Raw genomic sequence first — 13,871 nt, 5'->3', positions numbered from 1 at the left:
GAAAACCAGACAGAGGCAGTTGGGGCACGATCTTACCAGCAATTCATGCCATGCTTCCGCTGCAGCAAGGTCGGAGGATTTGGTGCCCAGCCAAATCTCTGTTTGTTGTAGCAGGATGGGAAAACGTGAAAGGTGGCAACATTCTGGCCCAGGAGTTTCAAGCAAGGCCTTTATTATAACTACTGTATGGGCTGGTCCCATTGCTTCAACCAGTGACCGCCTCGGTCCACAAATTATACGTGCATTTATAATTAATATCCAGTTACAAGAAATTAACATACACCAATCAAAGGTGTACATTTGCACAGAAGTTCTACCTGTATCATAACTATTGATTAGGTTTACATTGTGCATAACATCAGGCTATAGTTATTCAATTACAACTTGTGCATGCCTACCTAATTTTAATATCAAGCACATATGTCTTCCTACTTCCTAATTATAAAGTTATCTTTATAACCAGTGGTATATCAATACCCTTGTCCCACTTCACTTCCTTCATCTATTTCAATGCGGAGTCTTACAGTCAGATACCATTAGAGAGGAGATGGGAAAATCATGCAGCAATTTCTGATTTTTATGTTTAACTGGGCATATGAAAGTGCCAGAGTTGCAGTCTGATAGACACCTTAATGGTAAGCACTGATAGTCTTAATGTTACTCTCACTGTAAAATCTGTGGTATTATAACGTCTTCCTGCATATATATTAAAAATATAGTTTAAAAATCTGTTATGCCAGCATAATGCAATTTATAATTTTAGGATGGAAGAATCAAAGTAGGTGACAGAATTCTGGCTGTGGATGATGAAAATGTCGTGGCGCAGCCTCCAGAAAAGGTAATCCCATGATTAGTTTAAGGTCTTTCATGTTCACTGATGGCTATTTTTATGTTTTTTCCAAAACGGTTTTGATTGATCAGCCTCCCCAATCTATGCAATTTGTGAATATTGTGCAATTTATGAGCAACCATGGCCCATAAAAGCATGTAAACTTTGCAAAAAAAAAGTTAATTTCCTCAAAAAGTTCTGAAATCTTACCACGATTTCAGGGGCCTCTTGTCATTATGCTGGTGGAAGTCCAACAGAACCACCCCACTGTGTCCTCCACCCTCCCCTGGCCCACCCGCTTTGTGAAATAGCAATGACTCAGTATTGCTGAGGTCTCCAACAGTTTCAGGGGTTTTCTCACTGCCTTCACTATGCAGAAAGAAACCCTAATTCATCATATCCATTTTATTGGTCATATAGACTCTGATTTCGAAAGCACAATATTCACAATGCTTGAAACTCAATGCCTGAAGCCTACAAGCAGAAAGTGAAGACATAAGTGAAAAAAAAACAGAAAATGCTGGAAAGCCTCAACAGGCAAGATTGTATCTGTGGGGAGTGATAAACAAGATTAACGTTTCAGATTGGTGACTTTTCATTACAAATGGAAAAAGATGGAGACAAAGTTGGGAGAAGGAAAGGGGAGAAAAGCTGAAAGTAAGATCTATGATAGCCTGGAAGGCATGAGAGATTAAATAACAAAAATGATGATGGATGTGGAAGGCAAAATGGGAAACATTAAGAGACAAAAAAATGGTTCTGGAGCAGGTATGAACGCTCATAGTAAGGTGCCCAACCAAAAGATGAGATACTGTTGCTCGGACTTCCATTGAGCTTCATTAGAACAATGTAGGGGGCCAGGGTCAGGGTGGAAATGGAGTGAAGAATTAAAATACCAGGCAATCAGGAGCTGCGGATTATATTTGCAGACTGAATGGAAATATTCCTCAAGGAATGGAGATATTCACTCAATTTATGTTTGCTACTCCATTGTAGATGAAACTACTTTATGAATGGCAAACACAGAATAGTAATTTGAAGGAAGTACAATAAAATTCCTGTTTCACCTGGGAGGGGTGTTTACGATCCTGAACAATGAAAAGGGAGAAGGTAAAAGGGCTGTTGTTGCATCTCTTGAGCTTGCAATGGGAAGATAAGTAGGTAAGGAAGAGATTGTTGAGAGCGATGGAAGAGTGGAGCAGGGTGTCACAGGGGAATGCTGAAAGGAGAGAAAGTAAAAAAAGGAAGATTTGCATTATTACATTGCCTTTCATTACCACTGGAGTCCCACTTTTTGAAATGTAGCCAATGTTGTAATGCAAGAAACATGCCAGCCAACTTGTGCACAGCAAACTCGCACAACAGCAGTATGATTAAAAAGCAAGTAATCTGTTTCAGTGATACTGATTTAGGGATAAATATTGGCCAAGATAATGGGCTTAATTTCCTTGCTCTTGTCCAAAATAATGCTATGGTTCTTTTATGTCTACCTAAAAGAAAAGACATCTCATTGAGACACGGCAACTCCAGTAGCTTAGCACTCACTCAATACCTCATTGGAGTATCACCCTTGATTTTTGCATTTAAGTCTTGGATTTGGTCCTCAGTCCACAGATTCAGAGCTACCAACTGAACCATGCTTGACATTTGAGGGGAGAGGAAGATATGTGTTAGTGTTGGTGGAGATGACAAAGGATACGTTGTTAAATGATAAAGTGGGGTGGCAAGTGGGGAAAAGGGGATCACTATTATGGCTCTGGGAGAAATTGGTGAGAGCTGATCTTCAAGAAATGGGATGGACTTGGTTGATTCACGTAACCTGTTAACCACCGTGGAATGGAAACTCATTTGGTGTAAAAGGACAAAATATCAGAATTACTGGCATGGGAAGTGGCAAAGTTAGAACTGATGCAGTGGAGATGGAAAATTGATTAGAGTCTGTTGTGGGGGAGTTTGATGTCCAGCTTCTTGCAGACTTTTTTTGCCTTCGTGATCACATGAAGAATTTTGGGGTTTTAAAATTGGTCTTTGTTTTCTGTAAGCTAGCAAAGGATCTAGTATGCCAGCTGGTGACGTTGCAGAGAGCACACTGTATACAGCTTCACACAGACAGATATACTTCCAGATTTGATTACAAGTAATTAGTTCATACCAATCAGAGTTGTATATTTGAAAAGGAATTATCTATATTCACTCACAATTAACAATTGGGATTACATAATGTATAACATAAGGGTATAGTTGTCCAATTACAACTTGTGCATGTCTAACTAATTATTATATCATTAAGCATATATTTCTTTCTACATAACTATGAAGTCATCTTTCTGACCAGTGGTGTATCAACTCCCCTGTCCCATTGTCTCTTGTTAGAACAGCCACAGACAACCTGCAGCTGTGCATAATTCAATGGAGGTCTGGTATCTAGGCTGTATCTAACTGAGAGTTCCAGAGTCTTTGACTCTTATCTGGATCTGCTTTAATCAAAATTTGTGGTTTTCTCAGAGATTTTCCTGTTGTGACCAAGTTTATTAACTTGCAGTTTGTGATTTTTAAATATGTGTGATTAACCCTTTCAGAATGTGGGAAAGGAGGAAAAGATGTAGCTAAATATCTATGGGGGTCAGTGACTATAGTGGATATTGTAAGAAGTCTCACAACACCAGGTTAAAGTTCAACAGGTTTATTTGGAATCACAAGCTTTCGGAGCACTGCTCCTTCATCAGGTGAGTCATCCAGCCTCAAAACGCTGGCTGAACTTATGTTCTCTTTTTGCATCCTGGGACTGAAGTAGGGTACTGACTTTGTGGATTATGACTGAGGTTGGAGAATATTGTGGGAGATCTCCAGAGCAGAGGAGGTTAGTGAAGTCTTCTAAATAATGACTTGATATTTGGTTATGGGATCATGATCCAGGGGAGGTAGGAAGAAGCGTTGGAGATTTGGCATTTCAATTTACCTGAGATGACTGGTCTTTCTTTTGTATTTTAAGCCCATGGAAATAAGATGTGACATTTTCTGTTCCTGTTCAAGGCCATCAATCTTCTCAAAAAAGCAAAAGGAACAGTGAAGTTAACTATTAGTTGTCAAGACAAGTCACTGCAACCATCTCCAGTGCCTCCACCTTTGTATCTTAGCACAGATTCTGAATTCTCTGATCGCAGTAAGTATTTCCAACGTTTCCTTTCATACTATGATAAATTAAGCCCAGAGTTACCATTTCAATCCGAAATGGAAGGTTAATCTGTAGTTATCCATCCACAGTTCTTTATTGAACTTGTGATATTCAATCCATTCAGAAACCTGATGTAAATATTAGAAAATCTTTATGCGAATGCTCTATATTCCAGAATAACTATTCAATATTTTCTCCAATGAAAATAATTTACATTAATGTTTATTGAAAAAGCTATCGTTCATATATGCAGTAATTATCAGAACATAAACCACCGAAAACAGAAAGCTCACGTTGATCTGAACTTATTGTCTGAGAGGCGTAGCATCACTAAAGAGCAATGAACCTATTAGAAAAGAGGCATGACCCCATTCTCAATCTGACCACATTATGTGGGCTTTATGGCAGAACCTGGAACACCTTCAAATGTTCTCCCAGCTGCCACCATTGGATAGATAGAGTGGAGAAAAATAAATTCCTGCAAGTTCTTTGGAGTAAGTTTGAGACACCCATTAATCCTCTGGTTTGTGGCATTCTGGCAGATCTGCTTCAAGTGCAAGCCCACCTCTAAGCATTTGAGAATGCAAAAGAAATTCTGGTGTAGCAAAATTTTCTCAGAGACCTGACATAATCACTTTGCGCCAGTATGTTCCTGAACGAAACTAATCATATGAAATTGTCCTATTTGTAAAGGTAACATATCAACGCCTGCAGTAGTGCTAGATCCAGCAACATGTCCTGTGGTCCCAGGACAAGAAACTGTTCTGGAAATATCGAAAGGACGTTCTGGACTGGGTCTCAGCATTGTGGGTGGAAGAGACACACTGTTGGTGAGTAATTTTCATTGTGGAGATTTGGAAGGGCGAAAGAAGGGAGCATGTAATTCCTTTGATTTGATTTATTTATTATTGTCACATGTATTGGTATGCAGTGAAAGGCACTGTTTCTTGCACACTATACAGACAAAGCATACCGCTCATAGAGAAGGAAAGGAGAAAATGCAGAATGTTACAGTTATGACAGTTACAGTCATAGGATGTAGAGAAGGATCAACTTAATGCGAGATAGGACCATTCAGAAATCTGGTGGCAGCAGGGAAGAAACTGTTCTTGAGTCAGTTGGTACATGTCCTCAGACAGTTGTATCTTTTCCCGACAGAAGAAGGTGGAAGAGAGTATGTCGGGGATGCGTGGGGTCCTTAATTATGCCATCTGCTTTTCCAAGGCAGCGGGAAGTGTAGACGGTGTCAATGGATGGGAGGCTAGTTTGAATGATGGACTGGGCTTTGTTTACAACCCTTTGTAGTTTCTTGCAGTCTTGGACATAGCAGGTGCCATACCAAGCTGTGACACAACCAGAAAGAATGCTTTCTATGGTGCATCCGAAGAAGTTGATGAGTAGCAGACATGCCAAATTTTCTTAGCCTTCTGAGAAGGTAGTAGGCTTTCCCAGCTATAATGTTGGCATGCGGGAACCAGGACACGTGAATTTAACTCTAATGTTCAAAACCCTATTTTGGGCATTGGTAAGTTCATTTAATGAACGAAAAAATGGTTCATGGAACTTTTTGAAATGAATTGTGAGTGATTTATTGGTAGGTTCTTCCTGACTGGTCATTCAAGGTTAGCTATTTTCACTCATATTTAGCAGCTTATCATTTGCAACTTCTTTCCATTTCCTTTGTTTCTGATTCATGTTTTCCTTACCTCACCATAATTCCAAGTACAAACATCAGTGAATGGAATACATGTTGTCACAGAGTAATTGGGCAGAATTTTGGCCACAGAGACAGGAAACAGGAGCTGAGTTTGCTTTTGGGTCAAAAACCTGCCTCTGGTGGGAAAACTGATTCAAGCTCAGATTCTCACGTGGATGAGCCAAGTTTCTTGTCCAATTAAGGACAGCAGTAGGGCTTTCAAAGCCTGAGGGCTGATCAGAGAATTCCAGCTTCAAAGAAGCACCTAGGCTGCAGCAGAAAGTAAGTAACTGGGTGGGTGCTTCTTCAAGAACGTGCCCCTCAGCTACTTATTTGAAGTTTAATTGAAAAATAAAGCGTCCCCTACAGGCTGATATTTATCTCTATTCCCACTACAAAAATCCTGAACCACCGAGGTCAAGCGCAGGATCTGATGGCAACACCCACTGTCCAAATACTTGCACTTGTTTGACTACATTATCGTTCATGCAAGGGACCACAAAGAATTTCACATTGTACTCTCCATGACAAGCACTGACAACTGTTGGGCCCATCATTGCCTTACCTAACCTGTTATCTCCAATGGCATGGCCCCCGCCAAACAGTGTTGGCAACAAAAGCAATTCCACAAGAAAATTCACAGCAAATGCATCAGAAGTCCTTGAAATGTGATCCTTTTCAGTCAGTGCCTCACTGCCTACCACTCAACCTCCAGCCTTAAGGGACCATAGCGTACCCAGAATGCCTGGTCAAACCTAAAACTCACTATTACAAAGCCTGAGAAGAGGTCCTTGGACTCATCCAAAACACATTGTGACAGGTTTGATGAAAACAACTAACAGGTACAGGACCTAATCAAGTTTAAGCACAAAGTTTCATTGACTGGAAACATTGCTATGGCTCAAAGAAAAGAGCAGTCAGCAGTTGGCTGAAGGCAGCAGTACAGCATAAAGACAACAGGTATTAAGGACAAATGGTGGGTAGAAAGAGCATGGAAGATTTAACAATTCTCAAATATCAATGACATGCATGGTTTCTTCAATGCAATAAAATGATCTATGGCCCGAGCACTCATGGGCCACCCAGCTGAGAGAAAAGCATGGAGGGGAGCTCATAAACGACTGGGAGGCAGTCAGTGCTTGCTGGAGAGAACCATTTGAAGAACACAGTCAAGAATCTGTCTTCAACCCGAAAGTCCTCAACTCCAAACAACTCAGTTTTCAGCTGACTAATGAAAAGAGTATTTGAGGATTTGAAACCTATGACTAAGATCATGGATTACTGGGCAGCAATGATCCCTGTGCTTCCATATGCTTTGGAGGTTTAGAGAACCTACGATAGGCACCTCAAAGCTCTGGACTAGTACCACCAGCAGTGCCTTCACAAAATCGTCCAAATCCAGTGGCAAGAAAAGTGGCCCCTCCCAAACCAAATTGCCCAGCACCTAGGCTCCAATCAAAATCAACTCTGCTGGTCAGGACATGTGGTTAGTATGCCTGACTCCAGACTCAAAATGTTCACTCTATTCTCTCCCTACAGATGCTGTCAAACCTGTTGAGATTTTCCAGCATTTTATGTTTTTGTATGATAATTGCTTATCTTTTTCCCACTTTCAAATTCAAGGGATATTTTTCTGTTGACCTATAGCTTAGTTTACAGAATTATACACAAAAATATTTCATCGTATGCTTGCTTTCATATGAGGCATTTGATGTAGGAAAGTATACCAAAATGCTTTATCAGAGCATAACAAGATAAATATTTATGTCAAACCAAAAAAAAAATTAAAGCAGATGGCGAAATGATTGGTCAGAAAGATGAATTTTAAGGAAAGTCTTAGGAATATAGGAACATAGTGAGTAAGTCATTCAGCCTGTTGCGCTTGCTCCGCCATTTAATATCATAATGGCTGATCGGACACGTCAATGTCTTTTACACCCACAATCCTCAAAACCCTTTACGTTATTGTAAATCAGAAATCTCTGCTTTACTCCATGACTGAGTTCCCATAGTCCTATGGGGTAGAGAATTCCAAAGATTCACAACCCTCTGTGTAAAAAATTTCTCCTCGTCTTGGACCTAAGTGACATTGCCCTTATTTTGAAATTGTGCCCCTGTTTCTGGACTCCCAAACCAAGGGAAACATCTCCCCTGCATCTACCCTGTCTATTCCTTTCAGTATTGTGAAGGTTTCTTTCATTCCAGAGAATACAAGCCCAGTTTGCCCAGTCTCTCTTCATAAGGTAGTCTTGCCATCCCTGGGACAAGTCTGATGAACCTTTGTTGCCCTCGCTCTATGTCAGTAATATCCTTGCCATAGAAAGGGTGCAGAGGTGATTTACAAGGATGTTGCCTGGATTGGGTGGCATCCCTTATGAGGATAGCTTGAGAGAGCTTGATCTTTTCTCCTTAGAGAGACAAAGGCTGAGAGGTGACCCAATAGAGGTGTATGATGATGGGAGGTATTGATCGAGTGGATTTTCAGAGGCTTTTTCCCAGGGCTGAAATGGCTGCCACAAGAGGACACAGGTTTAGGGTGCTGGGGAGTAGGTACAGAGGAAATGTCAGGGATAAGTTTTTCATTCAGAGGGTGGTGGGTGCGTGGAATCGGCTGCCAGCAGTGGTGGTGGAGGCGGATTCGATAGTGTCTTTTAAGAGACTTTTGGGTAAGTATATGGGACTTAGTAAGATAGAGGGTTATAGGTAAGCCTAGTAGGTAGGGAGATGTTCGGCGCAACTTGTGGGCCGAAGGGCCTGTTTGTGCTGTAGTTTTTCTATGTTCTATGTTTTCTGAGGTAAGGGGATCAAAACTACACCACTACACACTCTTACACAACTGAAGCAAGACCTCACAACTTCTGTACTCAAGTCCTCTTGCAATAAAAGCTAGCATTCCATTAGCCTTCCAAGTAGTTTGTTGCATCTGCATGTTAACCTTCAGTGACTTACGGATAAGGACACCCAAGTCCACTTGTACATCTACGCTTGCTAATTTCTCACCATTTAGGAAATATTCTGCACATCTTTTCCTTCTCTCAAAATGGATTATGTTTTTCCACATTATATTCCAATTTCTACGTTCATGCCCACTTACTGGATCTATCCAAATTCTCCTGTAGCTGCTGTACATCTCCCTCACTACACACTCCCACCAAGCTTTGTATCATCTGCAAGCTTGGAAATAATACCCACATTCCCCACATAGGCAGCATGGTTGGTACAGGCTTGGAGGGCCAAAGGGCCTGTTCCTGTGCTGTAATTTTCTTTGTTCTTTGTATTCCCCAGATCTAAATCATTAATATATTTTGCAAATTGCTGGAGCATAAGTACTCATCCTTGCAGCATCCTGCTAGCAACACTTGCCAATATGAGAGTGACTATTTTAATCTTACTCTCTGCTTTCTATTAGCCAATGACATGTATGTTGCCTGCTATCTCATGCGCTTTTATTTTGCTAGTAATCTCCTAACCTCTTGAAGGTGGAATGAGGTGGAAAGACAGAAAAGTTTACAAAGGGTGTTTGGGTCAAGTAACTGAAGACATCGATACCTATGCTGGGACAAAGTGAGTGGGGCTCACAATAGTTGGAAGAACACACAATCCTGAGAGGGTACTAGGACAACTGAATGTTACAGACAAAACAATGGAGAGATTTGAACACTAGAATGAGAATTTTAAAATTAAGGCATTGGTAGGCTCGGAGTCAATAGATGTCAATGAACAGAATGAGAGTTAAGGTACAGACAGAGTTAAATTATGCAGTCAGGAGATGACAGAAGGAACTTAGAGGCTGGCTGATTGGGGATAGGCTGATTAAAGCTGGCTGATGACACCAGTTTAGAAAAAGATCTCACTGGTTGAAAAGATGATACTGTAGCCTCACTAGAACCATCATGGAATATTCCAACAATGTTTACGCTGCCTGGGCAAAATAAAGAAGGAATTACATTTGTACAGTGTTATTCTCAGCCTCAGAATGTCCCAAAGCCAGCTTGATAGAAGTTTAGTCAACTCCTGCAAGTCACACATCATCTTGACTTGAATCTATATCACAGTTCCTTTATTGTTGCTGCGGCAAAATCCCTAACAACACTGTGGATGTACCTACACCACCTGGGCTGCAGCAGTTCAAGAAGGCAGCTCAACACCATTTCCTAAAGGCAGTTGAGAAGGGCAATAAATGCTGATGTCGCTAGCAGTGCCTACATCTGTGAAAGATTAATTCTAACATTTGAAACGTGGCAGCCAATTTGCACACATCCAAGCTCCAAAGACAGTGATGTGATAATAACCATTTTTTAAAATTATGTTAACTGAGAAATATATATTGACAAGATACCGAGGCTAACAATCCTATTCTTTGAAGTAATTTTTTTAATGTGCAGCTGAGAGAGCAGGCAGGCGGCATTACCTCTAAGGCGAATAGTTGAGTGGCCGTGCATCAATCAGGAATGTGCCATGCAGAGGACAAACAGGCTGTGCACAAACAGCTGTCCTTTTAAGATATGTGCATGCATGGTCACATGGCAATCTTAAACGGACTGTGCAAGGCAACAAACAGGGCACACAGAGCAAAGGGAAACTAGAGGGAATTATTGCAGACAGGGTCTCAGTTAAATATTTCATTTGAAGGACAAAACTTCCGACAGTACAATACTCTGTCCACACCGCACTTGAGCATGAGGCTAGATTTTTATGCTCAAATCCCTGGAGTGAGACTTGAACACACAAACGTTTTGATTTCAAGGCAAGAGTGCTACCAACTGGGCCATGAATGACAGGTCTATGCTTCTGCAGTACAACCCACAGAGAGTGCCTCAGGTTATGGCTGTTTGCTACATTCTACATAGCCTTGCTATGCAACAAGGACAGCAAATGGAACGTATACAAGGAAACCTTTTGCCATTTGAGGAGGAATATGCCTGTGAGGATGCAGATTACACCATTTTAGTCGCTGCCAGACTGCCTGTCCCCATCTGGCTTTCTGGCACCACGGCCAGAACTGCTTGAGGGGATGGTGAAGCAGCAGACGTTGCTGCCTTCCTGAGGGCTACATGTGCCATTCCTGTGGGACTACGATTCTTCATTTCCACAGATCTTTGGAAGAGTTGATCTATGGCAGAGTAAACCATCAAAACCTTTCAAAGGCAGTGGAGATGTTACCCCAATGAATGACAGCAGTTTGAGCTTTGAATAAAGCTGTAAGAACTGATGATAGAGGAACACCATACAGGTACCACAAGCTTCATGATAAACTGCTAATGCCTTATGCCAGAGCACCACACAAGCTAGAACTGGACTTCTGTATTTTCTTGGGAATCCTCTGTAGGCTGTCCAAATGTTTCAAACAGTTGCTGATTCTAGTGAGCAACAGAAATGTGAATGTAATTGTCAAAAGAGTAAAGTGAAAACAGAAAATGCTGAAAATACACAGCAGGGCGAGCAACATCAGTAGAAGGAGAAACAGAATTAATGTCTCTGGGTCAATGACACTTCAGCAAAAGCATTCAGGTCAGATTTCCAGCATTTTCAGTTTTTTTTTATTCATTCTTGCATTGTGGGTTTCATTGGCTCAGCCAATATGTGTTACCCATCCCTAATTGCCCCTTGAAAAGGTGGTGGTGAATTACCTTCTTGAACCATTGCAGTTCAAGTGGTGTAGGTACATGCACAGTGCTGTTCAGGAGGAGGTTCCAGGATGTGACCCAGCAACAGTGGAAGAACAATGACATATTTCCAAGTCAAAATACTGGGTAGCTTGGAGGGAAAGTTGCAGGTGATGGTGTTCCCATGTGTCTGCTGCCCTTGTCCTTAACCTAGATGGTAGGAGTTGTGGATTTGGAAAGTGCTGTCTGAGGAGGCTGGGTTATTTTCCTGTAGTGCACTCTGAGGATGGCATGCACTTCTGCCACTGTATCAGTGATTGAGGGACTGATTGGCACCCCATCAACAAACAATCAAGTGGGCTGCTCTGTCATGATAGTGTCAGGTTATGGCTGTTTGCTACATTCGACATAGCCTTGCTATGCAACAAGGACAGCAAATGGAACGTATACAAGGAAACTTTTTGCCATTTGAGGAGGAATATGCCTGTGAGGATGCAGATTACGCCAGCTTCTTGAAAGTTGTTGGAGCTGGAAACATTCATAAGAACATAAGAAATAGGAGCAGGAGTAGGCCATCTAGCCCTTCGAGCCTGCCCCGCCATTCAATAAGATCATGGCTGATCTGCCGTGGCTCAGTTCCACTTTCCCGCCCTCTCCCCATAACCCTTAATCCCCTCTCTTATCAAAAACCCATCAACCCGCGTCTTAAAAATATTTAGCGAGGCGGCCTCCACCACTTCAACGGGCAGAGAATTCCAGAGATTCACCACCCTTTGAGTGAAGAAGTTCCTCCTCAACTCCATTCTAAACCACCCCCCCTTTATCTTGAGGCTGTGCCCCCTAGTCCTACAGTCTTTTTTGAGCGGGAAGAGTCTCTCCACCTCTATCCTATCCATCCCATTCATCATCTTATACATCTCAATGAGATCTCCCCTCATTCTTCTAAACTCTAACGAGTACAAGCCTAGTTTATTCAGCCTCTCCTCATAGCTCAACCCCCTCAACTCTGGTATCAGCCTAGTAAACCTCCTCTGCACTCCCTCCAAGGCCAAAATATCTTTGCGCAGGTGCGGCGCCCAAAACTGCACACAGTCCTCCAGCTGCAGCCTCACCAATGCCCTATACAGCTGCAGCAAGACCTCCCTACTTTTATATTCAATCCCCTTCGCTATGAAGGCCAGCATCCCATTCACCTTCCTGACCACCTGCTGCACCTGCAAGCTGGGTTTTTGCGACTCATGCACAAGGATCCCGAGGTCCCTCTGCACCGTCGCCTGCTGCAGTTTTTCGCCCCGTAAGTAATGGTCCTTCCTACCATTATTCCTACCAAAGTGGACCACCTCACACTTGCCAACATTAAATTCCATTTGCCATTTCCTGGCCCATTCGCCCAGCCTATCTAGATCCTTCTGCAGACTCTCCACACCCTCCGCACAATTTGCCGTTCCCCCAATCTTGGTGTCATCAGCAAATTTCGACACCCTACACTCGGTTCCCTCCTCCAGATCATCTATATAAATGGTAAAAAGCTGAGGTCCCAGCACCGACCCCTGGGGCACTCCAATAGTCACCATCCGCCAATCCGAATAGCACCTGTTGACCCCCACTCTCTGCTTCCTATTTGACAACTAATCCTCTATCCACGCTAACACCCTACCCCCAACTCCATGTCCCTCGACCTTCTGTAATAACCTCTTGTGAGGTACTTTGTCAAACGCCTTCTGAAAATCCAGAAAGACCACATCCACCGGCTCTCCTCTATCCACCGCCCCAGACGCATCCTCATAGAACTCCAGTAAATTTGTCAGACACGACTTCCCTTTAATGAAACCGTGCTGCGTCTGCTGTATCAAGCAGTTCCCTTCAAGATGCCTCGCAATTTCCTCCTTAATGACAGATTCTAACATTTTACCTACCACAGACGTTAAACTAACCAGCCTATAATTCCCCGCTTTTTGCCTGGCACCCTTCTTAAACAACGGCGTAACATTAGCCGTTTTCCAATCCTCCAGCACTTCCCCGGAATCCAGCGACGTCTGGAAAATAACCACCAAGGCATCCACTATCACCTCCGCCATTTCTTTCAGAACCCTCGGATGCATTCCATCCGGTCCTGGGGACTTGTCCACAATCAGCCCCTCCAGTCTGTCGAGCACCGCCTCTCTAGTAACAGTAATGTCATTAAGACCCTCCAGTCCTACCACCTTTCCATCGCTAACACCCGGCAAATTATTCACGTCCTCCTCCGTGAAGACAGAAACAAAAAAGTTATTCAATACCTTAGCCATATCCCCTACCACTAGGTCCCCTTTCTCATCCTCTAAAGGACCAACGTTCACCCTAGCCAGCCTCTTCCTTTTTATATATTTATAAAAACTCTTGCTGTCCTTTTTTATATTAAGCGCTAGCCCAGCTTCATAGTTTCTCCTATCCTCCTTTATCAACTTCTTTGTCGATCTTTGTTGACATTTAAACCTCTCCCAATCCTCTTCTCGCCCACTACTCTTAGCTACTCTAAATTCCTCCGCTTTTAATTTAACACTTTGCTTCACCTCCTTTGTTATC

General features: G+C 42.4%; 1 protein-coding gene across 5 annotated transcripts in view; it reads left to right on the top strand.

Annotated features, from left to right (window-relative positions):
* patj (PATJ crumbs cell polarity complex component) overlaps positions 1 to 13,871 on the top strand; it is a 359,514-nt gene that overhangs the window by 270,244 nt on the left and 75,399 nt on the right. For all 5 annotated transcript variants that reach the window (XM_080195514.1, XM_080195515.1, XM_080195511.1 and 2 more), the window contains 3 exons: positions 764 to 838; positions 3,863 to 3,992; positions 4,698 to 4,834. In XM_080195514.1, the coding sequence (XP_080051640.1) occupies positions 764 to 838; positions 3,863 to 3,992; positions 4,698 to 4,834 (342 nt within the window). The remainder of the gene's footprint in view (positions 1 to 763; positions 839 to 3,862; positions 3,993 to 4,697; positions 4,835 to 13,871) is intronic.

The sequence above is a fragment of the Carcharhinus amblyrhynchos genome, chromosome 9, assembly GCF_965287045.1.
Source record: "Carcharhinus amblyrhynchos chromosome 9, sCarAmb.v2.hapA, whole genome shotgun sequence".
NCBI classification, from domain to species: Eukaryota; Metazoa; Chordata; class Chondrichthyes; order Carcharhiniformes; family Carcharhinidae; genus Carcharhinus; species Carcharhinus amblyrhynchos.
This window is presented reverse-complemented; position numbering and strand designations above follow the sequence as displayed.